Source organism: Kwoniella dendrophila, chromosome 1, assembly GCF_036810415.1.
Source record: "Kwoniella dendrophila CBS 6074 chromosome 1, complete sequence".
NCBI classification, from domain to species: domain Eukaryota; kingdom Fungi; phylum Basidiomycota; class Tremellomycetes; order Tremellales; family Cryptococcaceae; genus Kwoniella; species Kwoniella dendrophila.
The window spans coordinates 2,984,405-3,008,675 of record NC_089476.1 but is presented as its reverse complement, the minus strand read 5'-3'; the positions used below and the strand labels follow the sequence as shown (position 1 = coordinate 3,008,675).

Here is a 24,271-nt window from a genome sequence, read left to right as displayed (position 1 = left end):
TTAAGTAGGTACATAAAGGTATAACAGAAGGTGAGCGAATTTACTCAAAACAAATTTCCGTCCCCTGGTGACTTTATCGTTGTCCTTATATAGGTTTTTTGCAAGATAGCAATCTGGACGATATTGATTCGTACAACCTCCTTCGATTGTACACAGCGGCCTAATATGTAGCCGTGGCTCTTCTGTATATTTGTATTTAATGCCTAAAGTTGCTTGAAGCGATGTTGCCACTGATTGTACATTTTGGGGGCCAGCTAGTAAGTGCCAATAATAACGATAAATGCATATGAGGTACTCAATTATCGGTTATCTTTACGTGACACACGTCTAGGTGACGTAATGTGCAGTGTGCTGTAGTACAACAATTATGTACTCCTTCACTTACTGTAGTAGTAGACAATTACATGCGTGCAAAACTGTTAAAAAACGTTAAAACAGGATCAGTAGATGGTAGTTTTCTCTTTTTCGTTTCTCTCCATACACACTGTTTCATGCCAAAATCACATAATAACAACATGGAAAAGGGCGCAAAAGATCTGCCACTCCGTACAAGAAGTCAGCAAGTTCAAGTGAAAGAAGAACACGTAGAGCATGTTCCAGAAAATGCAAACCAAGCTGAAGATATTCCTCGAGTGAAAGAAGAACAAGTAGAGCAATATCCAGAACATACAAAGGAAGCTGAAGACATTCCTAGTTGGATCACCAAAGCTGTACGGATCGAGATCACCAAAAGTAAGGATGAGTTTGACGAAGTTGGTTATCACGCCCTTGGTCCCGAGGTACATTTGCCATTTCATCCTGCCATTCCTGTCGACGATTTACCACGTTATCCACAACCTACTATCTTCGCTCGACTTGGTAAACTGCTTGGATTGGGGGCTTTATGGGATGTTTATCAAGCTGAAATATATCCAGATGAAGAATATGAAGACGAGAAGTGTATCAAGGTCTTCATTAAATACACTGATTGTAAGGATTTTGATGATGAGTCATACTATGGAAACAATTATGTTACTACGTTAAATCTTGAAACAGCTTTAACAGGTGTTAAATTAGAACATGAGATTTACACTCAAACTTTTAGAGATCTTCAAGGTACCGTCATACCAAAACATTATGGTACATTCATCGATATTGATGATAAAAGTTGTGCTATGATCATTGAGGATGTCGGAACCCAACTTGGAGCTGAAGGAACTGTTGGACACGTTGCACCTGAAGATAAGTAAGCAAACTTTTTCCTTTCATTCATTTTAAACTTTTATCGCTGATATCCTCATAGAGAAAAAATTCAAATGATCTTCGAAATCATCCATTCCAAAAAAGTTCTTCATGGTGGTGCAAGACATGCAGAATTCTATAAAGCGGCAAACGGAGAAGTGAAAATCACCGACTTCCATATAGCTACCCCAGATGCACCTGATTTTCAACTGGCTTGGGAAAAATATGAGGTGAAAAGGGTATGCGGATTAGTAAAACGGTAAGTCATATCGCTGAACATCGTCACAACGTAATCAATATTTACTACTGATTGGACCTGTTCTTTCACTCGGATAGAATGTCATATAGAGATTTCGTTAACAATTTTAATGAAAATGAACAAACAAAACATGCTTTTGAAACTGACGTGAAAGCTGAAAAACCCCTAAAGCGTATCAAAGCGAATGATTAGTGACCTGCATCTGGTGAGCTACTATGAAACCGCGGATGCAGGTGTTAATAGAGGGAGGCTGACCGACGCCGGTGCGTATCATTAGTATACGATAATGTGAAGTTGATGATATACATTCAATAACCATTCTAAGCTAACTTGGCTTCAAATCTTCGTGGCCAGCTGGCGTGGGCAGCTCGTTCTGAGGGCGTGTAGGAGCTGGGATGGCTTCGCTTAAAAATCCAGGTAAAACCCTTTCGATTCTTTCTACACTCTTACTCCATAATTCTATCTGTTCAGGTGTTCTTGGATCTTGAACGCCTTGTGCTGAAGGTGGTATCAATAAGTTTGATGAATGTAATACTAAAACAACATTTTTCAATGATTCGGATGCTTCATTCTATAATTGCGAAAGAAGAAAGCAATCAGTCAATCTTATCAATCTTGCCGCTAACTCGCACTTGTCTCCGCTTTGGTTCGCCCTCACCCCGCCCCGATCCTCCCTCCTCCCCGATGTCTATTGTGTCGAACATCCTTTTGATCCCTCTTCCCGACACCTAGTCTCCCGTGCCTTCCGTTGCCCATTGCCCTCCCCACTCCCGCCCTCTCTTCCAGAAAGCCTACACAGCAAGGTATTGACAGGTATATCGGAGTTGTGGACCATCTCACAGGAATAAGCTTACCATAGTATCTCTTTCACCTCTCATAAACCTTTCCAACTTATCTAATACACCAAGGAACAAATTCTCTATTGTTATTATTTTATGACTATTATTATTTTGTCTTTGGAGATTATCGTTATCTTGGTTTGCGGTAGGTGAAATTGAAGAAACTCTAATAATGAATTGTAAAAACGTTTTACATAATAAAGTTGAAACTTTTAATTTAGTTTCTCTAATTTTTCTTGGATCTTTATCATTATCAAATAAATTTGTAGGTTTTAATAGTTCTTCCAAAACTGGGAATAAAATCTTCTCAAATATTATTGGAATTTCATTTTCTGATAATAGTTCTTGTTGTGAAGAAAGTAATAACCTTTGTAAATATGTGATCGATCTTTGTCTGATTGATTCGCATCCATTTAAACATTGTTTTCCAATTACTAGTAACGGTGGTAACCAAAATGCGTTAAATGCTATTTTACGACAAGTGAGAGTATTATCATCAACCGTCATTTACACCATCTTTACACCTAACATCGAAAATCGTGCTCACCATCATGCTCATTCAAATTACTAGATGCCTTCAATCCAGGTATGACATTCCTCATTTCGTACAATGAATCAAGAGCAGTCAGACCTCTTTCAACAGTTGGACCTCTACAATATGTACGTTAGCCTACGGCAAATGTCAAACAGAGGAAAGATCACTCACAAGCTGGCGTTTTGATTCTGGTTTAATGAATGTCTCCTACTCTGTTGTGACCTATTTGCAGCCGCAGCACCAGCAGCGGTAGCAAATTCATCCAATAAAGCTACAGTACCAGAATAATTGTCATTTGTTAAACCAGGTCCATTTTCCGAAGATGAAGTAGAAGCCATTTTCTGTACAATCTGTAACGTGACTTTACTTGCTTCAGGGTGTGAAACAGTTGCCCTGAATAATGCAATAACCAGATTCCATTCGGTTTGAGAGGATACAACAGTTGTATCCTTTTCTAGTATTTTGGCTACTCCAGCCATCAACTGTTCAGATACTGAATTTAGGACCGTCGAAGGTAATGATCTCAATACATCAAGTGCTATGTATAGCTGATCTCGTAATTCGGGCTATAAATATAATGATTAGCTTCAATTCGTCGCCAGTTTCATCACAAGGCAAACTTACAGTCTCTGATACAATCAAGCACAATCTCAACAATCCTACTACAGCTCTTTCAATAAGCAAGACGCTGTATGACTGAGCCGATGAAAGTAATGCGGAAATGTATTCGAAAATGATTGGCCTGATCATCAACTTATCAGTACACAGGCTTCGACTACTGATCTCGGTAAGAACAAATATGCCCAAAATCACTCACCAAGTCTCGGCGATATTCTCCTTACTCCTACTGGCTAGACTGACCATCATTTCCAAATGGAAGACACAAGCAGGATCATAAGGGAGTTGACCTTCGAATCTAACAAATACAGGAGATCCAGTTTCGCCTCTAACTTCAGATCTAGCTTGGAGTTTGGCTGTAGTTCTTGATTCCGCCAAAAATCGAATAGCTCGTAGTGCCGGTAAAAGAGCTTCCACATGGAGACTCCTGCAAAAGAGGTAATCTCTATAAGCAAATGATGCACTGGTAAAGAGCCGATCACAACTTACAATATTTCAGCATATAATTCTTCCAATTTACAACTTGACAAGCAATCTACAGCTACTAAAGTATTTTCGACATCTTCATCCGAGGTTTCCATAACTAAAGCATCTGTACTTTGACCATAAGGACTGAGCAAATAACTTGATAAAGTAGATAATAAACCACCTTCAGGTCTTCGCTCAGGTTGAGGATTAGGTAAAGAAGCTTTCATCGGTATCGTTGTTGTACCAGCCAAGAAGTCTTCCATTTGTAACATGGGTGTTGGTAACAATTGATGTAAGAACAAAGTTTGGAACATCTCAAATATCGGTAACCATCCTTCCCTGATCGTCGATCCATTTCCATTAGCTATAGTAAATAATACTACTGTAGCCAATTGCGATCTATATGATTGTCCAAATCTGATAGATAATGGTGATACAGTTAAAGTTTGTCCTTCTTTCTCTACAGATGGGTAATTTGACATTTGATAACCATCTTCTGTTTCATCAAGTAATCCAGTAGCACTTGAGAGTGACTGGACGATGGTATCAAACACTTCGAGTAATCTGAAATGTCCAGCTAATGACGCACATTGACGGAATCCAGTTATAGCTTTCTGTATAACATGTTCGTCTTGCGCGGAAGTTGTGAAAGCATATGCGAAAGATGAGATCAGTGGCCGCCAGGAGAGCTTGAACATTGCCTCATCAAATACAGAAGTGTTGCAAATGATCATCGGGCCTAACAAGGATTGTGAGCTAAGACCATAATGGGAGGACGAAAGAAAGCCTACCAGCGGTTCGAGCTCTCTGCATTAAACTCTTCCAAGCATATTCGAACCCGTGTTGGCCGGCGTGTTCTTCAGGTAAAATGATCTCCCTCTTTTTGAGTGATTCGTGAATGGATGCTAAATATTCTGGATCAAAATCCTTTCCACCATTGACACCTCGCAAATTTTTCCTATAGTCCTCGATCGTCATCCGTTTCTACGTGGTGGGAGTCAGCGTTTACCCCAGGAATGGATAGTTTGGCCAACTTACTCTATTCTGAGGATTATGCAAATCAGTATTCAACATGATGACAGAATAGGCAAGAACGTATACAGCATCTTGATCAACGATTTCAGCTGAGAGACGTCGAATAAAATTTTCGTTAGCTATGCCATAAAGCGAGAGACGGTGACCAGATAGCTTACCTGGTTTGAAAGAGAAAAAGTGTTCTGCAAAAGTTTCGGTTATTCTTGATATGGGTTGAGCTTCACCAGGCAATCTGAAAGTTTCAAGCAATTCTCTCATCGCATCTGCTATCGATTTCTGCATTCAGGCAAATAGTTTTGTTAGCTGTCAACCAATGAAACATTCCATTTCAGCCTGATTGACTTACACCCTTGAAGTCGAATAAACCGATGAAAGCTTTCAGAAGACCTATCTGATCTGGTCTACTTATATATTCACCGACCAATTTCTTATCTAGTCTACTCGAACTTCTCAAGAATTTGGCAACAGCTAAATTCTTCTTATCTTCGTCCGATCCTTGACCATTGATATCAGGTACAATCATACCTTCTTTTTCCAAAAATGCTAATCCATTTTTAGGTTTTTGATTAAACAATGTTGCTCCGGTCAATAATACACCTTTTCTAGACTTTTGTTCTGTCAAAACATCGTACCCTATATTGTTTGCAGACCAAGGTTCTTCTAATCCTTCTAATCTCTCTGCCATCGAGCTTACGAACGATAGGAGAATCTCAAGTGAAAGCAGCTGAGTGTTGTCTAAACCATCGAAAAGATTAGACGATCCATCCGCTTTAGGAGGGCCGGAAGGGTAAACCCCTCTTGTCAAAAACGTTATCAATCGTTCGAATAGATCTTCACTTTCTGTCGAGCAATCAAAGTTGACCCAACAATCTACCATAAAACTTGGTCTTAACGCTATTTGGGTCAAGGTGTCAAGCATAAGCTCTTTGGTTTCGTTTGGTACTGGAGGAAGAAGACTGAGAGGTCGAGGGGTGGAAGAGGGTGCAGGTGATTCTGAAGATGCTTTTTCCCCATTGACTGGAGTTGAGCGTCCATCCGTCTGTGGACCACCAAGACTTGGAGTACCAGGTCGAGAACTGAGATCAGGTCGACCCAAAAGATGGGTAGGGATTGCTGAAGGATTAGGCGGCGTAAGTCTATCAATGAGGTAGGAGAGGAACAGTTCAAGTTGAAGTTTTAGCTGTGGTAAAAGAGTTGAGAACAGAGTAGAGGTCGCCCGGAGCGACTGAGCAAGAAGTAATGGTGAATCAGATCGAGTGAGCTGTATGGCGGGGAAAGTTCAGTCAGCTACTTCCCCGTGTCAGAAACAACTCGTGACGGAACTGACCTGGAAAAGATACCTGCATCCTTCATCTCTCACCCCTTCCCGTAACTCAGGCCAGTTACCCAGACTGGATCCCCCTACCTCTAATGCTGTATTCAGTATAGCCAATGCCGATAATCGCATTGTGTCGGTATGTGCTTGGTCAGATGGGTTAAGTAGGGCAATAAGTACTCTCAAAAGCTCGAGTATAGTTGGTAAACCATAAGGAGTGAACAAGGATGGGGTAGGTTGGACTAAAATTGGCATTAGCTTAGACAGTTTCTCCAGATACGCTATGGACCGCTGACTTGCCTGGCTCTTTACTTTCTTCAGCAACTACATCTTTCTTTGTTTTCAATTCTTCTTCAGAGAGTTCCGCCTTCTCTTCTGATTGATCGCCGTTTTGTTCCTGTTTCCCCTCTACTTCTTCCTGTGGTTGTAGCTTCTCATTTCCACTTTCAGATTGAGCTTGTTCATGTGTTGTACCTTCTTCGTTAATCACTTTTTTGGGTACATTTTCATTTGAACTTAACAACCTTTCTACATCTTCAGGTTTTAAGAATTTTAATCTAACGAAACAAGATCTAGTTATACCTTGAACAGAATTTTGTGCAGAATTTCTAACACTTTCACTTAATCTTGCTCTTGCTAACATGCCTAAACCAACTTCCAATAGTTCACATACACTTTCATCACCCATATAATCTAACATATTACCTATACCTCTCAAATCTGTATCACTGGTTGATATAGGCATAGGTAAAGGTGAAATTAGAGAATCTATAACTCTTAACAATCTAAGTAAAACCAATTCGTCTTGTTGTGGGGAGGAAGATGGAAATCTACATTGTGATAATGCTGATGTAACATGAATTAAAGCTAATTGTAATGATGTAGATTCAGAAACTTCTAAAGAAGGCACTGTTAAATATAATGGTAAGATTGATAAGATGATAGAGTTTAAAGATGTTAAAGATAAGGATGTTATGGGTCCTGAAGTTAAAGGTGAACGTATCAATGCTAAGAAAGGTGCGCATATATCTGAAGGTGCTAACACAGTGATATCTTTGAAAGTAAGGCTGTTAGCTCAATAGACCCCACAGAAATTGTCTGTCTATCAAGTGTTTGAGATGAAACCCACCTCTGACACCACTCAAAGTCCTTCTCAATTCCACAAAACCGTCCATCAAATCACCTTCATCAACACCTCCATCACTATTCCTTCCACCTCTTCTACTGCCGGATCTTGCCAAACCTTGCTTTCCGTTTCTATGACTTCTAAGTGAAGGTGATGATGATGAAGCATAAGATGAAGAAGAAGTTGAAGCCCATCTTTGATTCCTTCTCATTGCTGAAGTGACCGTTTGTACCTCTTGCAAGAGAAGGGTGACTGCTGGCAAATCCCTCGAAATCGCCATCTTGCTAGATGAATCTTGTTAAAGGGCAAGAAAAGGAAAGACAAAAGGCAATGAGGTCGCTTCTTATGACCTTGTGAATGGCCTTGACACGTCGATTGATAACTATCAATATAGCTGTAGTCGCTATTCCAGCATGTTTCAATCGAAACAACAAAGACCATGGACGTGTAGCCGGTATCTTTAAGCTTGATTATCATCCGGATCATGAAATATATATGAGCTACTCACTTAATCTCCCATGTTCCGTTATCAACGCTGACGATACTGACGCTACTACTAACTGTCCAGACGCGCAAGCATACAACCATTACAGTGCATCGACCATCATCATCACCTTTTTACCGTTTAGATAATTGCTGTTGACTACATATCCTGATTATAGATATAGACTAAAACAGCGGTCATCAGAACCCCAACAAGCAAGACATATCGGCTGTCAAATTTAATTCTACCAGCTTTTTGATCTCACCCACACCTTTTTTACAAGCTACACATCCACTCCTTCCTGAGCGTCTTTCAACATGGAATGCTCATTCGGTCTTACAGGTAAGTTTGACAATGGTACTGTGCAGCCATTGCTGTTCATTCTGTTAGATTCAACCTATCTAAAGCCGTAATAAACTGGACTAACAATCATAAAAATATATCTCAATATAGGTAAAGACTACGTCTTATTATGTTCAGATATGTCAGCAGGACGTTCGATCATCCGAATGAAATCTGATGAAAATAAAATCAAGACTTTGGGTCCACATCTAGCAATGGCATATGGTGGTGAACCAGGTGATACAAATAATTTTGCTGAATATGTTGAACGAAATATGAGATTATATCATATTAGGTGAGTACGATGATCTTCACATGTTATCTGTTAGAGATCAATTGAGATGAATCAAACGCATGAAGGAGAGGAGGGTACTATGATTCGAGTTTAGGAAGAGGTAGCATTTCGCGCTGTAAGGGTGTATGCTGACATGTATGTATAAATTCATTGTAGAAACCACTACCCTCTCTTACCAGAATCAGCATCAGCTTGGATAAGACGTACATTGGCAGAATCCATTAGATCAAGAAAACCTTATAGTGTAAATTTATTATTAGCAGGATATGATACAACGACAACCAAACCACATTTATATTGGATAGATTATTTAGGTACAAAAGCAGTTGTACCTTATGCTGCACATGGTATGGGTGTTTATGTTAGTTTAAGTACAATGGATAAATGGTGGTTTAATGATATGAATAAAAGAGAAGGTGTAGATGTTTTAAAGAAATGTATTGATGAAGTGAAAAAACGTAAGTACATATATATCCATTCTAATGATTCGTTTCTTCTCCTCAATATCTTTGTGGTTTCTCTTCTTCCATATATTTAAGCTAATTTAATGTGTTCTTCCATATGTGTAGGTATCACCGTACATTTCAATTTCAACTGTATTTTGATTGATAAAGATGGTATTCATCACATTGATATTGAATCTGAAGATCCAATCACAGAATTAGAATCCCAACAACCAAAAGAAACCCTAGTTGATGCTCCAAATCCACCTTTAGATATTGGTAATGTTGGTGTAACCGCTTAAGGTCGAATAGGCTTTATCTGGAGAACGGAGAATAGCTCATCATCATGTAGATCTACAGCATATGATCAGGTAGATGTTAATGAATGACAAATGATAAAAAAGAAACAAGTAGAGTAGAATACCCCACTACCATGTATATTTTTACCTCGTTAGATTGACATGAAACATGACCACCAATAATGTAGCACTAATATCGCATAATTGCATCTTTGCCTTTGACCCACTGCGAGAACGATTTCTTACACGAGCAGGCTAATCTTACATAAAGAGAAATGATGCGGTCGAAAGTGTTACATTGTAAGAAGTCGAATGAAACAATCCTGACCAATCTGCAACAAATTACGATTGATTACGAATGGGTCCATCCGTTCGATCATCGAGCTCAATCTGCCAAACCTATGAATTATTATATTGCTGCAGAGCGCATATGAGAGATGATGTCCATCGTTATACCCTTTTAATGCATTGAAAGAAAGGATATCTATTGTTTTGGTGTCTATTGAAAAAGCAGAAATAAGAGAATTCCCTAAAAAGTGCGCGGACGTGATATGTTGATATATGGTATGGAATATGTGGAAAAGAGGTATATTTTGAGCGAAAGGTGAAGGCGAAATAGGGTAGCAGGTTGAGGAGAGGGAGAATAAAAGGAGGCTGCGACATATGACAGAATGTATCCAAAATGCTACAGATAGCCCCTTTATGTACCGAAGCTACAAGCCAGTCAGTAAGAATGTCAGCATTGTATCAAATATGCTTTGATTTATTACGAATAAAGGAAAAGGATAACTCACATTCCTAACATCTTGAAAGGCGCTGTCTTTTCACCTTCTTTGCCAAGCAAGTTACATTCAACCTAATGGTTTTGACGGGATCAGTGCAAATTCCGGATAATTTGTCTAGTAAAAAAATGAAAATCGAGACTCACATAATGTGGTCCAGCAGCAACGTTTGAATCAATTATTGTCAATCTAATCATTACAAAATTGATCATCAGTATACAGATATTTGTGATTGAAGCCCCAACGTTGATATTCATCCTCTGACTGGACACTCACGTAGTTGTTGTATCATGCACATCTGCGATACCACTTAATTCGACAGCACCCGCATAGTTATCATCTACCCAACATGCTGCTCTACCCAATGGTCTGTCCTCAGGATTTCTAATATCAAAACAAGTAAAAATGGTTAGTTATGGTGACATGTATGGTTGGGGCCGTTTAATGCATCAGCTTAGAAGATCGAATATGACTATACTCACTGTAAATAATAGATGGCTACTTGACCAGCTTTTAATGAGATCGGTACTCTAAATTTACTTCCTGCTAATTCAGCATACCAATAATGTTTTTCTTCTTGTGCAGCACCTTTTGAAGGATGATAAGCAAACCAACCTGAGCCAAAGAAATGTGAAGGTGGTAAAGGATTGATTAAATCATTTGCAGATACACAAAAAGGTTCAACTTCTCTAAATTTCAATATATCTGATGGCCTATCAGATAACATTGCTTGTGGTACTTTTATAGCTCTTAATTTAGCTGCTAATCCTCCACCTTCAGCTTCTAATTCTTCTTTTGATTCACTACCACTAGAGATTGATGATTCTTCTTTTAATCCTCCACTTCCTAATACAGCTTGATCATTTGATGATTCGATTGAAGGTCCACCCATATAAGGTACATCAAAAGCATGTCCCATAGTCGCTGCCCATCCTGCACATATTTGAGATTGCATATATGATATAATCACATCCGCAATTAATTCATGACCAGCAGGATTGGCTAACACTGGATCAGTGAAGAATGCACTTCTGGCTTGTTCTGGATCCGACAAGTAATCTTGGTATAACAGTCCTTTTGCACTGTACAAGAGGATTAAGTTAGCTTTGCACGTTTATGTTTGTAACCCAAATTCGATAGCTTACCTGATATGAGGTACATCGTAGAATTGGGCAACTACGGTATGTAGTAATTCAGGCCCTGCGAAACCATTTTGAGCTTGAATTTGAGGTGAGAAATGACCGAGGATGATTACGGCTGGTTGATCAGGTCTGACTAAGATTGATCGTACGAGTAATTCAAAGTGAGTGAGCCATTCGGGATCACTTAAAAGACCAAAGCGAATCAGCACAAGTCCTTGATTCCCTTATTCACGTGCGTCTCTTCATCCTATAACATTGTATTTCTTACTCACTTTGGATCAGAAGCATCAAACTCTAGGATGACTAAATCAGTTTGATCAGGTAAATGATGCATTGAGCAATAAGCGAAATAAGCTGAATCTGTTCTTCTTGCTGCACCATTGGTTAATTCTGATGCAGGATGAGGGAAAATTGAATTCCACCAATCAAAGAACTTGGCTGGATAACATCTTGGTGAAACTGGATCATCACCTGCACCATGACATGCGGAAACTGTAGGATATCCACGATAGAATCAGCTCAATCCCAGCTCATCAAATGAGAGAATTTTCTAAAAATGAAAATGGATGAATCACTCACCCGAACCACCTAAAACACTAATTGAAACAGGTAAACCAGCCATAGCCTTTTGAACTACTCTTTGAATTCTAGCACCTGATCCAACATGTAATCTAGATTTCAATAAACCCCATTGACCTCTTTTTTCAGCTATATGATCACCTGGACCGAAAACTGGACAGAAATCAAATGGTGCTGGATCTGTTGCTGATGCATTTAAATAATCACTCGGTTTCAGTAATCCTCCAGATGATGAATATGGTGATGACATAGGATCTGACGATGCTATAAATACCATTTCATACAATAGACTTATCAGTTTGACGATTTCTTGAACAATAAATAAAGCTGTTGCATCAGTCTCAGAGACTGAACTTACGGAACATGAATCTAGATAAGGTGAATAACCCGACTATCCCTATTATCAGTAGCCATATTCGATGTGATAAACCTGTAACAAACCATAAGATCTCAGTTTTCTGTCTCTCATTTTCTTGACGTAACGGATCCTCCGAAGTTGACTTGTCATATAGTGCAGAAGGTGAGACTAACCATACAACGTCCCAGGTCTACCTCCCTTCGAGTCATCTAGGCCAACTTTGACCTCTCGTAACATGTTCTAGTCTTATCTTCTTATGTATAAATAAATTTATCTTGAATACTTAAAGATCATATAGGAAGATTGGTGAGATTGCTCGTCCCAGCTTTAGAGAGGTATGGGCGCGTCAAGAAAAAAATCGTTAACGTGTCGGTGTCGTTATTGTTGTTCCCAGAAATAGATGTTGCAAGGACTGGCAGGTATAGGTAGAAAGAGCGTGATTTCCGACCGTCGTTTCTTGAGGATACCTATTTGGCTGGTTGTCGATCTAGTTTTCCTTGTATATCTTTGCGAGATAAGGTGTGAACTCACAATTTAGAATCGCAGATGGGATTGACCTTTGATTTCTGAAGATGCAAGAAAATGGACAAGAGCTATGTATTATAGAATTTCAGGGCAAGTAAGCTATACGCCACGTGGAGGCTAGATGTCCCGATATGATCGCGTGGCAATGCTCGGACGCGTCAAGCTGAAGCAAAAGCTAAAGCTAAAGGTTAATTATCAAGATTATCTTTGAACATGAGATTTCGTTAAGAACAAGTTGAACATTTCAGGTAGATTCTCTAAAATTGTAACAAGAAGAAGGTGGACATCACGCAGCAAGCAATCCATTACTTCCATATCCTTCCAGCTTGTATCAATCTCAGACTCATCAATGGCTCTGCCGAAACACCTGCAAAATGGGTTAACCCCAGATGAATTAACGTTTTTGGCGGAAGAAGAAACGATAGATATCGTACCGCTATTTTCGATGACAAGAGTACGATTGTTGAGTGTGAGTAGCAAATTGGATTCGAATTTGGGCATTTTCATATGATAATGTTAATTTATTGAATTCTGCTCTAAAGGGTATATATGGTCCCTTCCAGCCGCCATCAGCAGCGAAAGTACCATTGTGGTTGGCATTGTCATTGAAACGTAAGAGGAAATGTAGAATCGTACCGCCAGAATGGTTAGGTATGGGTAAGTTGGATCTTGACTATATTCGCTAAAACTTATCAAGGCAAGATCGACATTAACAGATTTCACCTAAATATCACCTGTTCTAGAGCGTTTGCAAAACCTATTAAAAGAAGAAAGAGAAACTGCAGAATCATTCTGTTCGTTACCTAGGAGGTTCATTGAAGTGTCAAAAGTATTATTAGATATGTATGTGCTTTCGTGCTCCAATCCCTCATCCTTTTCCGCGATCGAAACTCAGGCTTATACTGGATAATACATTCAATTCCCGTTATAGTGCATCGGACGATCTAATGCAACCTTCATTATTACGAAGTTTACTGAAGGATCTAAGAGAAGTTAGACAAGCTAAAATCAGGATAGGTCTACAAAGTGAAGGTGTAATGAGAGGAAGTTATTTACAGGTTAGTTATTCGCCATTTGCTTAATTAACAGGACTGTTCAAACTGATTTGACTGTATTGGTGGCCAGGTAACCAATCTTACACCACTGGAACTGAGTGAAATGAAACCTTTCCTAGTGAAAGCTATGGGTATAATGCAATCTCTTGAACCTAGAAGAGACGAAGATGATGAAGATGACGATATAGGAAATGGTGATGGAATAGATTATGGATCATAGGCGAAACCATCAAGAACAAGTTTTATAGATTTTAGGTTTACTGTATTTGCATATGTTTTCGGTGTTCGCTTTTATGAAATCATAATATAATCATATAATGGTAAGTACCTTTTCTGGCTTACTGGATGTTGTGATAAAACTGACATGTAGCTATTTCAATTACAGTTGTACAAGTATTATAATGTATTCACATACCAAGAGACCTCTCCCGCATCCTAGTATAGAAATCTAATGGCTATTGCCATTGCAATCCCCATTTTGCCTATCAAACCAATAAACACTTAATGACCCACATTCCCTCTTCCTTCTACGGCTATATGAGCTCTTCTCCTCAAAGCACCTACAATCGTACCACCAATGTTGCGAATCTTCTTCAAAGAATAACCGATAAGAAACCGTTTCAATAGTCAGATTCTTGATTGATGGATCGTTAAAACAAAAATCTAAACAAAGACCAGGAGTGACGGTCCAAGTTTCTGGATTCGATTGCTTCAATTTAGGATGGGACGTAAAACATCCTTGGAAGTTGAATGGCTGAGGTGTAAGGTAGTATTCCTTCGATTCGAATTATCAGCTTCACGCTCAAGTCGAATTAATTACATAATTTAGATCCTAACGGAGGCGACATAGCATTAAACAAACTTGCAAAATACTTGGAAGGTTAGACGAAGAAACATGTGGAAACTGACACTTACATAAGCTGAATTCTGATTACAGTTCGAAGAATTGCCATCCTCATCCGACCCGATATCATCAGACGTTATGGTATGATATATATCTGTACACCAACAAATCTTCTTTCTAGGTTGGTAAAATGCGTATTGCCATGGTCGATCAGTCCAGGCTGTATCAGAGGAAGTGCAGAAATCCTTGTTTCGGTTTGAGGGTACCATATTAGCTATTCAAGCAGGAATGAATGGAGGATGTAGGTAAGTCATCAAGGTGTACTCACTAGACATCCTTCCCGATCACAATTCATGCTATACGACCCAGATCCTTCGTCTCCATTAGCAATTGACTCGAACAGGGTTGAAGAGATACAACCTGCTGTAAATTGAGGTTTATACATGTGATTTTGCCCGGAATTCTCTGGAGAGTTGTCCGTTAACTTGGGTTCTGCAAATACTGTAATGAAGAAGGGTGAAAATAAAGTGAAAATGACTAGGAGAGAAGAGATGTAGGCAGGCATTATTGAGTGTCAGTTAATACTATATATCAAGCGGATCAAACAATAGAAAATGTCAATAAATCAAAGTATGCATATCAAATTCTAGCAGTTCATTGAAAGGCTTCTCACGCTCTATCGAGTAGAACTCACTTCAGTATGCACCAGCACGAGAAGCCAGCGAAGCCTCATGTCGTGAGTGATCTGCAGACGACCCTCTTCATTATGAAGTTTAGAGCGATTTTCAGACAATCGTTACATTCAGATTAAACTCTACAAGATTATTTTCCGTAATCGAACCATACAAACTGATTTACCCATGATATACAAAACTTCCTTTACTTTCCACTAACAAACCGATCTAATTTAGATCCGTGCATTATCCACATCGCTTGATATTCCGCCTTGGCACAGCGTGATCAATAGTATAGGGGATTCCCCTCACCCACTTGATCTCCATCTAATTTATGAAAACCATACAACCATCTTCCATTTTTCCAATTTTTCTATGAAGTAGCTTGTTCCATTTGCTCTTTAGCTATAACAACTTGACCATCAACCACATCATCATTTTCTGCTGGTTTTTCAGGAATCAATCTAATTAAAAAAGTCATACAAGGTAAAGTTAAAGCAAATACAGCACATAAAACATATAAAGGAATTTTCTTATTTCCTGTATTTGCATTTATACCATATGAAATAGCTTGACCTAAAGTTTCAAATGCTCTAAATAAACCACCTGTTCTTGAAGATGATTTAACATCAGTTGAAAATGTACCTAAAATCCAATAAATTGATAGTTGTGTCCAATATCCAGTGGTGAAAATTATGAAATATGGTAAATATGCTTCGGCCCATCGTTTTCCATGTCTACGATAACAACATGCAAAATTATTAGTTATTGATCGATTGTGGATGTAGATCTTCGTACAAAGTATACGTGTCACACACTTACATTCTATAATCATAAGCTACTTTACCTTCTGTAGCAAATTTACCATATTCAATACCTGTCCAAATCAAACAGGCTGCTTGCGGTATAGCCCACATAGCAAATGCGATCCATCCACGTTTCTTTTGACTCCAACGTTTATTATCGAGCATAGAACCATATGCCATTACCATAGGAATGACGGCAGTAGCTAATAATGATATGTCAATTGTTGATCTTCTTCGGAATGTGCATTTTGAACCAAAGTTGGCTTCGTCACTTACGGATAATCAAAGATGACAATGCTCTGGCCCGTACAGAGAAGTGAAGTGAAAGATATGTTCCATATACACCACCATAGAAGAAGGAATAGAAAGCAGGCATGAAGACAAGCCAAGTCTGCAATGAATGCATAACTGGAGTTAGCTATCTGTATATGTAAAACATTTTATGACTTGGTGAAATGGCACAACTCACTCTCTTATTTTGAGCGTGTTTCCAAAGAGCTAGGAATTCACCTTTCCATGTGATATCTTTCGAATAAGGTACTCTAGACCCATCACTTCTTCTAACTTTCTTAGTTTTAGAGAGTAATACAGCCCAGAAAATACCAGTGCACTCTGTATAGACATAAATGTTTCGTTAGTCCTCCAACTCAGTACGCGGGGAGAAGGATCTCGATTGTTGTTCACTTACCAAAAGCAATAAAAATCAAATAGGTTGACCAAGCAATACCTCCCGCTGAAGAAGCTTTCGAATTGTTTGAGAAATTGATAGCTCCTCCGATAACTGAACCAGAGTTTCTCATAGCTGACCAAATACCTAAATATTTACCTCTTTCATGTACATGAGGATAGGATAACATTGCAGTTGTTTCCCCTACATATAAGAAACCAGATGTGATACCTCCAACAACCTTTTGGAAAAAAAAAACCAAACATCGTATAACCATAAGTATAAGTTCTTTGATTTGTATGGAGAATAAAAGACTTACTCTACTAAAAAGAAGAAACCAATCAACCTTGAATTTAGCACTAACATAATAACCTGAACCAGCAAGTGGGAAAGCGATAGCAGCTATAATACAAGACCATTTGATACCAATTTTGTTGATTATTGGACCACCAAATAAAGTCATTGCACATGACATTGCATATTGTAAAGATGTAGCTAAATTAGCTAGATAAGGTGTAGATAATCCACCTCCACCTAAATTTGTAATTGCATCTGACATTGCAGGTCCAACAAATGATAATCTATTCAAGTGATTTAAGCAGAATGGATGATGTTTGTTAACATTTGTTCGGAATTTTACATTTTTCAATACACTACAAATCACTTGAAAACGATATGTGACTTACGCTCCGAACATAATCATTTGAAAGAGGGTACCTCTGAAAAATTTAGTGGATTTAGAAGCATTCAGATAAGTTTGATCAATTGTTGGATCTTCAATAAAGTCTGCTTGTGTGGTAGGTAATTGATCTTCTTCTACATCTTCAACATCAACTTTAGAAGCTTCGAGCTTCTCGTCATCCTTTATACTAGTAGCTTCTTTATACGCTAAAGGTGCCATCTCGCTAATAATGATTAGTGGATAATGATAATTGATGAATCAGGAAAAGGGGAATAAGTTTAGATCACTAGTTTGATAGGGTATATTTATATCTGTGTATCCCTCATATGCTCAAGCTAAAACCCGGGCATAGTGGGAATATCGGTATGTAAATAACATATTGATAAGGTGTTGTACCGACAAAGAAGACCGTTCTCCAGATTACCTACTTCTTATCGTGTGAAATGAATGCATTTTCCGTCGCTTGCTACGGTTTCTTGGGTAAAGATAAGACTTGGCGGTAACGTTATCATACTCAAGCGATGATCGAATAAAGCTATACAAAAGAAACCAAAGTAAGAGATGGGGATTCGCTTCCTTCGTGAGCAAATATACCGAAGTCCGAATAACAACTTTGCAATTTGAATGAACGAATTATGTTTCTGCTAAAAGCATAAAATCTGGATCACCTGATAAAGGTTATTTGCTGTTTAGGCGACGCTTCATGATATATAAGAGTAGGTCTTGGCAATTATATGTAAATGAACAAACAGAGGAAAAGAACCGGGGCATTCCTCTTATCGCGGTATGCTTTTTTGCCCATGATCAATGATGTTAAATTGGCCAACGGAGGCGCTCAGGGGATGGGAGATAAGAGATTTATCCTATAACTACAGTTCTAGTAGTAGTCGGATCCTTGTGCCTTACACGAATAAAACGGGATTATAAACCCCTTCAACCCACAGCTGATAAGGTTCAATAAATAATCATAAAACGCCACAGAAATGATTGACATGGTAAAACTCGGCAATTGTAGGTAATACTCTGTTCGCAGCAGGTTGCTTGATTTCATGAAGGGTCAGCGGATGATTCACTCGTGCGCGTAACATGACATATGATAACAGGCATACAGAGCGAACGGATACACATTATAAGCGATGGGGCATTACAAGATAGTCCGTATGGCTAGCGACCTTTACAGTAATATCCATGATACCTGGGAGCACTAAACGTTGGAAGGATGATTATACCGAACATATTGATGAAGAGCTCCATATCTACATTGAACCAAATTTGAAGTGGAAGTATGATCGAAACATTGACATTGGAATTCGTATGTGAATGTCCCGAAATCATCTGGAAGTAAAGTAGGAGTAGCCATTATGCATATTTCTGGTCTCCATGATTGAGGTTCACCACATGATGCAATACAATCTTCTATTGTCGTTCCGGGGGAATCATGGTATGAAGTTCCAGTTGTCGCTTCATAACAGTCCATAGCGAAGAAATCGGCATTGAGAAGTGAGAACTATCATCGACTACATGTAAGCAAGCGTAATGTCCAAGGCAAAAATGGATTGTTTCTGTTGCTTAAGCAGGAAAGGAAAGGAAAACTTAGTATCGTTCACTTACCGTTACAGCAGTCTCAAATTTATCATCAATAGGTTCTTCTGGTCCACCTACAACATTATGAGCAAAAGTATACTCATTAATTGTGCAAAGACATCTTCCTGTTGTAGCTTGATAATAAGAATAAACATATTCCGAATCCCAGCATGCTCTCTGAATGGTGCATAAATCGTTAGCTAATTCTGCTCTCCTCAACCTCACAAAGGATTGTTGGAAGTTCACTCTCACTTACATCACATGTATATTGTTCAGTGGCTTGAAGGTATAAAGCGGGTAATCTATGTTGAGCATTGTCATCTAACAAAGCTTGAAACCATGCCTGTTTGGCGTAAACGAGTCTTGCTGGCATAAAATGAAGATCACTTCCAACATATTGAGCAGAAATAGATGTGAGCGTGGTCAAGGTGGTAAAAGCTAAAATTATAAGAATCATCATTGTAGCAGAGGAATGCGATTCTGATGGTCGACAGTGCAGAAATATAAAGTAAGAGGAAGAGATAATTGGAGATATTTGAGCAGACCAACAGCAAACATCATCGAAGCTTTGACACAAAAAGTGCATGCGAATGTCAATATACACTTGATCAGTTATTGATTGGCACATGATTGGATTCATAAGCACGAATTAGCGCATGATGTTGCTCATAACAAAGGCAAGATCAGCGAAATCAGCTATACAGTGTGTTCTGTAATGCGCAAACGCATTTCGCTTTTCGAATCCATTTGATCATCATTTTTCAGTAGAAAAGGGTTCCATAACATCACATGCCCAATCGTGACCTGATTGTACAGGTAGTTCATGCATAAAAGCGGTAGGAAAAGTGATAATTCTTATTTCGCAATGTTATGGAATTCTCCTTTCCATTATCGCCACTTCGCCCTTGAAGCCGCTTCACATTCTAATAATTCATGAATACAGTATGTATGCACGTAGCTATGAATTCACTTACAACCACCAGATATATGCTATACTGTACACAAATATACTCTCCTCGATGAAAATACCACCCAAAAATGACTTTTCGTCGCTTTAGTCAACTTGGTAATATTTAACGAATACGTGGTTCATCCATAATCCGCAGTCATTTTCAGTAGCTGCAGGTTGCCTATCTGTGCAATAACATTCATATATTCCGGGTGGATCTTCAGTAACAGTCAGAGTGGGTCTGACAACAGAGAAGATAGATCGTCTCTGAGTAGCTGGTACACCACAAGAATTAATACATTCTTCTACTGGTGTCGTGTATGTCTCATTGAATAAGGCGATTTGTTGAAGACACGGGTAAAATGCTTGAAAATTTGCATTGAGTAGTGTAAGCTATAGTGAAAAACAGAAAAGATGGGCGATTAGTTTACAGTCTAATCGAGTGGATATCACATGTCGGGTAAAGTATGAAACGGATTCAACTAACCTTGGCGTAATTTTCGACAGGATATGCATCAGGATATTGTCTCTGATCCATCACAATATCGGCCGTAACGTCCTGGAATGAGCATAAACATTCTCCAGTTCTGTATCGATAATATGAGTAGGTATATTCTGCTTCCCAGCAGGATCTCTGTATTGATGTTGAAAGAAACAAACAATCAAGAGAGCAAAGTAAGCTTAGCTTTGTTCAGAGACTGAATTACAGTACACCAAGTAAAACTAGCGTTTGAATGGTTCTCAAGATATTTTCTACAACTAAACTTACATCACAGAAGGTTTGAATAGTATTATCGATGAATAGTGCAGGATTATGATGTTGAGTATTATCATCTAAGAGTTGTTGAAACCATTCGTCCTTCGTCCACATTAATCTTCTCGGACGATAATGAAGGTTACTTCCCGAATATTGAGCCAGTGTCAAACCTAAACAGGTTATAAGTATCAAAGTAAGGATTCTGAGCATGATGTGCTGACGTTGTGGGACATTCAAAAGTGAATCATCGAAAATATATCATTAGAAGGGAACTCTTGTGTTTCAGCTTCTATCTGTATATATATCACTGTACGAAAGTTACGAGTATCTACTTGTTGCTCTAAGCTATACAGCCCAGCCAGCTGACTGATGGAAAAAGAACTGTGTATTTTTTTGGTTGGAAAAGGAAAATCGATATCGCTAGAAAGATCGCCAACATTTTCTCTTTGGAGCCTCGCAGCTTCTGTTCCGATGCTCACCGAATGATTGCTATACAGTATGGATCGACAAATGACAATCACTACGAATGAACTTCTCCATCATCTGTACATGAATGGCACACGCAATCCTATATCATCAAGCATGTGTACGCTTTCAGTATCAGGTGCACCTCAGATAAGATTCTATTCACACAAAATGACGAATATCACTCAAGAGAAAACATCATTTAATGCATATGTGAAACAACCTTGACAATCTATAGGATACAGTAACTGCATACACACACTTTAACGAGGAATTAAGGTGGATTTACCTAGCACAGTGAAACTCGGTCAATTAATCAGGCATAAAGAATTTACCAAATAAATGATAAAGCCAGTAACCGCATTCGTTTGTTTCACCAGAAGGTCTAGTATCGTAACACCAACAGCTATAGACATCCTGATAACCTCCTGCATCCAAATGTTGTGATGGGATCACTGCAGTATATATTGACGGTCTGTCTAAAGTCGGTTCACCACAGAAACTTAAACAACCTTCTACTGTTTGTCTATCAGCATGACTAATCGGATTTACAGTAATGAGGTTACGATAACATGGATGATATATTTCAAACATTTCTGCATTGAGAGATGTAAACTATGTATGATGAAGTATTGTCAGCCCACATCAATGATTTAAATGGCAACTGTATTGTCATCGCATGCAGAAAATGTGGATCTCGTACCTACTTTAGCGACACTACCAACATCATCATAAGGAGGAAATCGTTGTTGTTCATTTACATCGGCAGGACTTGGATATTCATTTGAACAAAGGCATTCTTGAGTCGAATTTCTCAGATACGAGTACTGATATTCAGATTCCCAACATGATCTCTGTGGAACAGTATTATTGAAACATTAATGAGGTGGCAAAATACCGTATATTGAAGTATATGGGGTATAAGATCTGAGTTGACTTACATCACATTTAGCCTCACTAATGTTTCTAATCAATAATTGTGAGATGTTTTGTTGAGCATTATCTGCTAATAAATGTTGAAACCACTGATTCTTTACCCATACTAATCTCTTTGGACGAAAGTGAATATCAGGGTCCGAAAATTGGGATGCAACTCCTATGGTCCATATTGATAAAACGACAAGGATAAGAATTATTGATAATTGCATCTTAGTCGCTTGTTATGGTTAGGCAGCGTGTTATACAAGATTGTGCTTAGATTTCAGGTCAAGATGTTTTTATCTAGAGGAAGTGCTTTCTGTGTATTGGAATAGTCGATAATCATGCGTTGTTGCTGTCATGCTTGGCACTGAAAAGGTGCGGCGGATACTGTATGTTGAGGAAGTAGCAGAGTGGAGCTGACCTGACTGATGAGAACATAAATCGAAGGATCAACTGACTAATACCAAAGATCCATCAGTAGGATCCTCCCTTCGATCGTCCTTCATAGCTTGTGACGAATAAACAGGAATTGTGACATGTGACCAATATACATACATAGACGATCAGTCAATGGACTTACAAAAATATACAACATGAGCCTAAGAATGATATTCACTTTTCTTTCCCATTGATGATGTATTTGATAACTATTTTACCCATCTCATCCTCCTATAATAACCTTGCCAAACACCTAAACCACATTTTCTACCTATCACACCTTCTGCAGGATGATCAAAACAAGCGCATAACCATCCATCACCTTTTTTTTTAGGTATCATAGCTAAACTCTCATCTGATGATCTACATCCATTCACGCAGCTGATTGGATCAGCGAGTACTTCTGAATAGTATGGCTCGTCGTACATTGAGGCGTAACATCCTTGATAGATCCACGGGAGGTTAAGGTAATCAACCTTGAATAAGAAACGTTATATCAGCTATCTTTCATTATATTGTTTGGTCTGTCCTATAGACACAGAAACTTCGTAACTGTGGATAGTTGATGCTAAGACGACAAGCCGACTTACTGAAACATCATCCCATCCACCACAATTACCTTCATCGTCAGATCCTTGCACTACCCAATCAATTTTGGGAACTTGTACTTTAGGTGCACAATAACATGATCTTGCGTGTTGACTGAAATATACGAGACCAAAAGGTTGATCCACCTGACAGAGTAACTGTGACAGAATACATTTGTAAGAATTGCGAGGCTCGTGGGGAATACAGATGGCTTGCCTCAATAAAGATCCTGATCGTATCCGGGCAGTATGGTATTAAGTAATAGCGAGTTTTCGAACTTACTCTACACCCATCCCTCGAAGGCAATTCTATCCCTTGTACTCCATGTTTTTGCAGCAATTCTTGGAATCCAGCGAAAGATATACAACTTATAAATTGGATGTCTGTTGGTTCTGGAAGGTTGATCTCCATGTCATCGGTTTCTTTGATGTATGATGAGGTAATTTCCTGTCGTTTGAGGCCAAAGGTATCGTAATGAGACTGGCTTTGATGTGATGCAATAACCTGAACAAAAATGATCAGAAAATGGAGTATTAAAGTGGGAATATATAGAATGATCAGCCTCATTTTGATAGAAGAAGGTGTCCAGCAGGATGATGTTGGAGCTGCTGAATCGTGAAAAGTACTCTAAAAGTCGACCGAGTGCGATTTCTTATACAAATTGAGGTAGGCTAGATGTTAGGTGACCTTTTCTTAGGTTTGATAACTATACTTGAATGATGACGAAATCAAGATATAGCGCACAGACCGCCATCAAATACTCTTATGTGAGGTATATCGCGTCAGCTTCTTTGTTAAGATCATGGTTATCAGTAATATTGAGTCATCCATCTTGATTTCCAGATATTGCTTGATCTCTTGATCTCTACGATTGCTCTTCAATTTATGTAGCGAACTTTCGTTGGACTGGGTGATTTCGAAAAGTGCATTTGAAGACTTTGAGACAAAGGATAGTATATCTAATATAGATAACAGGCCGCTATATTTCTCGCTTATCTTTTTGGTCTAGATCAGTCGGAGCAATGAACGTTCTTGATGAAAAGTCAACTTGGTCTAATGGTGCCACATGCATGATGCGTGAATTTCCGATAAATAAGGAATACGCCGATTATTTAGGGGTAAAAGGGGGATTGGATTAGAAATGACGCACATTTTCACTACTAATCATCCTTTAGC

General features: G+C 38.7%; 10 protein-coding genes across 10 annotated transcripts; 3 read left to right on the top strand and 7 right to left on the bottom strand.

Moving 5' to 3' along the window:
• Positions 1–515: 515 nt before the first annotated feature.
• Positions 516–1,672, top strand: L201_001077 (uncharacterized protein; the record flags this gene model as incomplete). Its single annotated transcript, XM_066216870.1, has 3 exons — positions 516–1,225; positions 1,283–1,480; positions 1,558–1,672. 3 exons carry the CDS (start codon positions 516–518, stop codon positions 1,670–1,672), a joined length of 1,023 nt encoding a protein of 340 aa, XP_066072967.1.
• Positions 1,673–1,805: 133 nt separating this feature from the next.
• L201_001076 (uncharacterized protein) lies at positions 1,806–7,696 on the bottom strand (the record flags this gene model as incomplete). The annotated part of the gene is made up of 14 exons (XM_066216869.1): positions 1,806–2,051; positions 2,335–2,786; positions 2,867–2,970; positions 3,026–3,420; positions 3,479–3,596; positions 3,672–3,899; positions 3,962–4,679; positions 4,732–4,924; positions 4,979–5,064; positions 5,134–5,251; positions 5,322–6,236; positions 6,303–6,532; positions 6,591–7,343; positions 7,420–7,696. 14 exons carry the CDS (start codon positions 7,694–7,696, stop codon positions 1,806–1,808), a joined length of 4,833 nt encoding a protein of 1,610 aa, XP_066072966.1.
• A 521-nt stretch (positions 7,697–8,217) lies between these two features.
• Positions 8,218–9,282, top strand: L201_001075 (uncharacterized protein; the record flags this gene model as incomplete). Its single annotated transcript, XM_066216868.1, has 4 exons — positions 8,218–8,242; positions 8,354–8,537; positions 8,694–8,995; positions 9,107–9,282. The coding sequence occupies 4 exons, from the start codon at positions 8,218–8,220 to the stop codon at positions 9,280–9,282; spliced, it is 687 nt and encodes a 228-aa protein (XP_066072965.1).
• A 787-nt stretch (positions 9,283–10,069) lies between these two features.
• On the bottom strand, positions 10,070–12,377 carry L201_001074 (uncharacterized protein; the record flags this gene model as incomplete). Its single annotated transcript, XM_066216867.1, has 9 exons — positions 10,070–10,135; positions 10,208–10,250; positions 10,338–10,445; positions 10,544–11,143; positions 11,207–11,386; positions 11,476–11,695; positions 11,783–12,046; positions 12,141–12,212; positions 12,314–12,377. The coding sequence occupies 9 exons, from the start codon at positions 12,375–12,377 to the stop codon at positions 10,070–10,072; spliced, it is 1,617 nt and encodes a 538-aa protein (XP_066072964.1).
• A 637-nt stretch (positions 12,378–13,014) lies between these two features.
• Positions 13,015–13,940, top strand: L201_001073 (DNA replication complex GINS protein PSF2; the record flags this gene model as incomplete). The annotated part of the gene is made up of 5 exons (XM_066216866.1): positions 13,015–13,134; positions 13,208–13,322; positions 13,409–13,508; positions 13,597–13,723; positions 13,791–13,940. 5 exons carry the CDS (start codon positions 13,015–13,017, stop codon positions 13,938–13,940), a joined length of 612 nt encoding a protein of 203 aa, XP_066072963.1.
• Positions 13,941–15,611: 1,671 nt separating this feature from the next.
• Positions 15,612–17,612, bottom strand: L201_001072 (uncharacterized protein; the record flags this gene model as incomplete). The annotated part of the gene is made up of 7 exons (XM_066216865.1): positions 15,612–15,975; positions 16,061–16,247; positions 16,321–16,435; positions 16,514–16,656; positions 16,733–16,952; positions 17,031–17,292; positions 17,398–17,612. 7 exons carry the CDS (start codon positions 17,610–17,612, stop codon positions 15,612–15,614), a joined length of 1,506 nt encoding a protein of 501 aa, XP_066072962.1.
• Positions 17,613–18,597: 985 nt separating this feature from the next.
• On the bottom strand, positions 18,598–19,437 carry L201_001071 (uncharacterized protein; the record flags this gene model as incomplete). Its single annotated transcript, XM_066216864.1, has 3 exons — positions 18,598–18,900; positions 19,005–19,154; positions 19,234–19,437. 3 exons carry the CDS (start codon positions 19,435–19,437, stop codon positions 18,598–18,600), a joined length of 657 nt encoding a protein of 218 aa, XP_066072961.1.
• A 594-nt stretch (positions 19,438–20,031) lies between these two features.
• Positions 20,032–20,893, bottom strand: L201_001070 (uncharacterized protein; the record flags this gene model as incomplete). The annotated part of the gene is made up of 3 exons (XM_066216863.1): positions 20,032–20,319; positions 20,414–20,560; positions 20,696–20,893. The coding sequence occupies 3 exons, from the start codon at positions 20,891–20,893 to the stop codon at positions 20,032–20,034; spliced, it is 633 nt and encodes a 210-aa protein (XP_066072960.1).
• A 567-nt stretch (positions 20,894–21,460) lies between these two features.
• Positions 21,461–22,296, bottom strand: L201_001069 (uncharacterized protein; the record flags this gene model as incomplete). Its single annotated transcript, XM_066216862.1, has 3 exons — positions 21,461–21,763; positions 21,856–22,002; positions 22,090–22,296. The coding sequence occupies 3 exons, from the start codon at positions 22,294–22,296 to the stop codon at positions 21,461–21,463; spliced, it is 657 nt and encodes a 218-aa protein (XP_066072959.1).
• Positions 22,297–22,716: 420 nt separating this feature from the next.
• L201_001068 (uncharacterized protein) lies at positions 22,717–23,506 on the bottom strand (the record flags this gene model as incomplete). Its single annotated transcript, XM_066216861.1, has 3 exons — positions 22,717–22,983; positions 23,098–23,253; positions 23,378–23,506. 3 exons carry the CDS (start codon positions 23,504–23,506, stop codon positions 22,717–22,719), a joined length of 552 nt encoding a protein of 183 aa, XP_066072958.1.
• Positions 23,507–24,271: the final 765 nt, after the last annotated feature.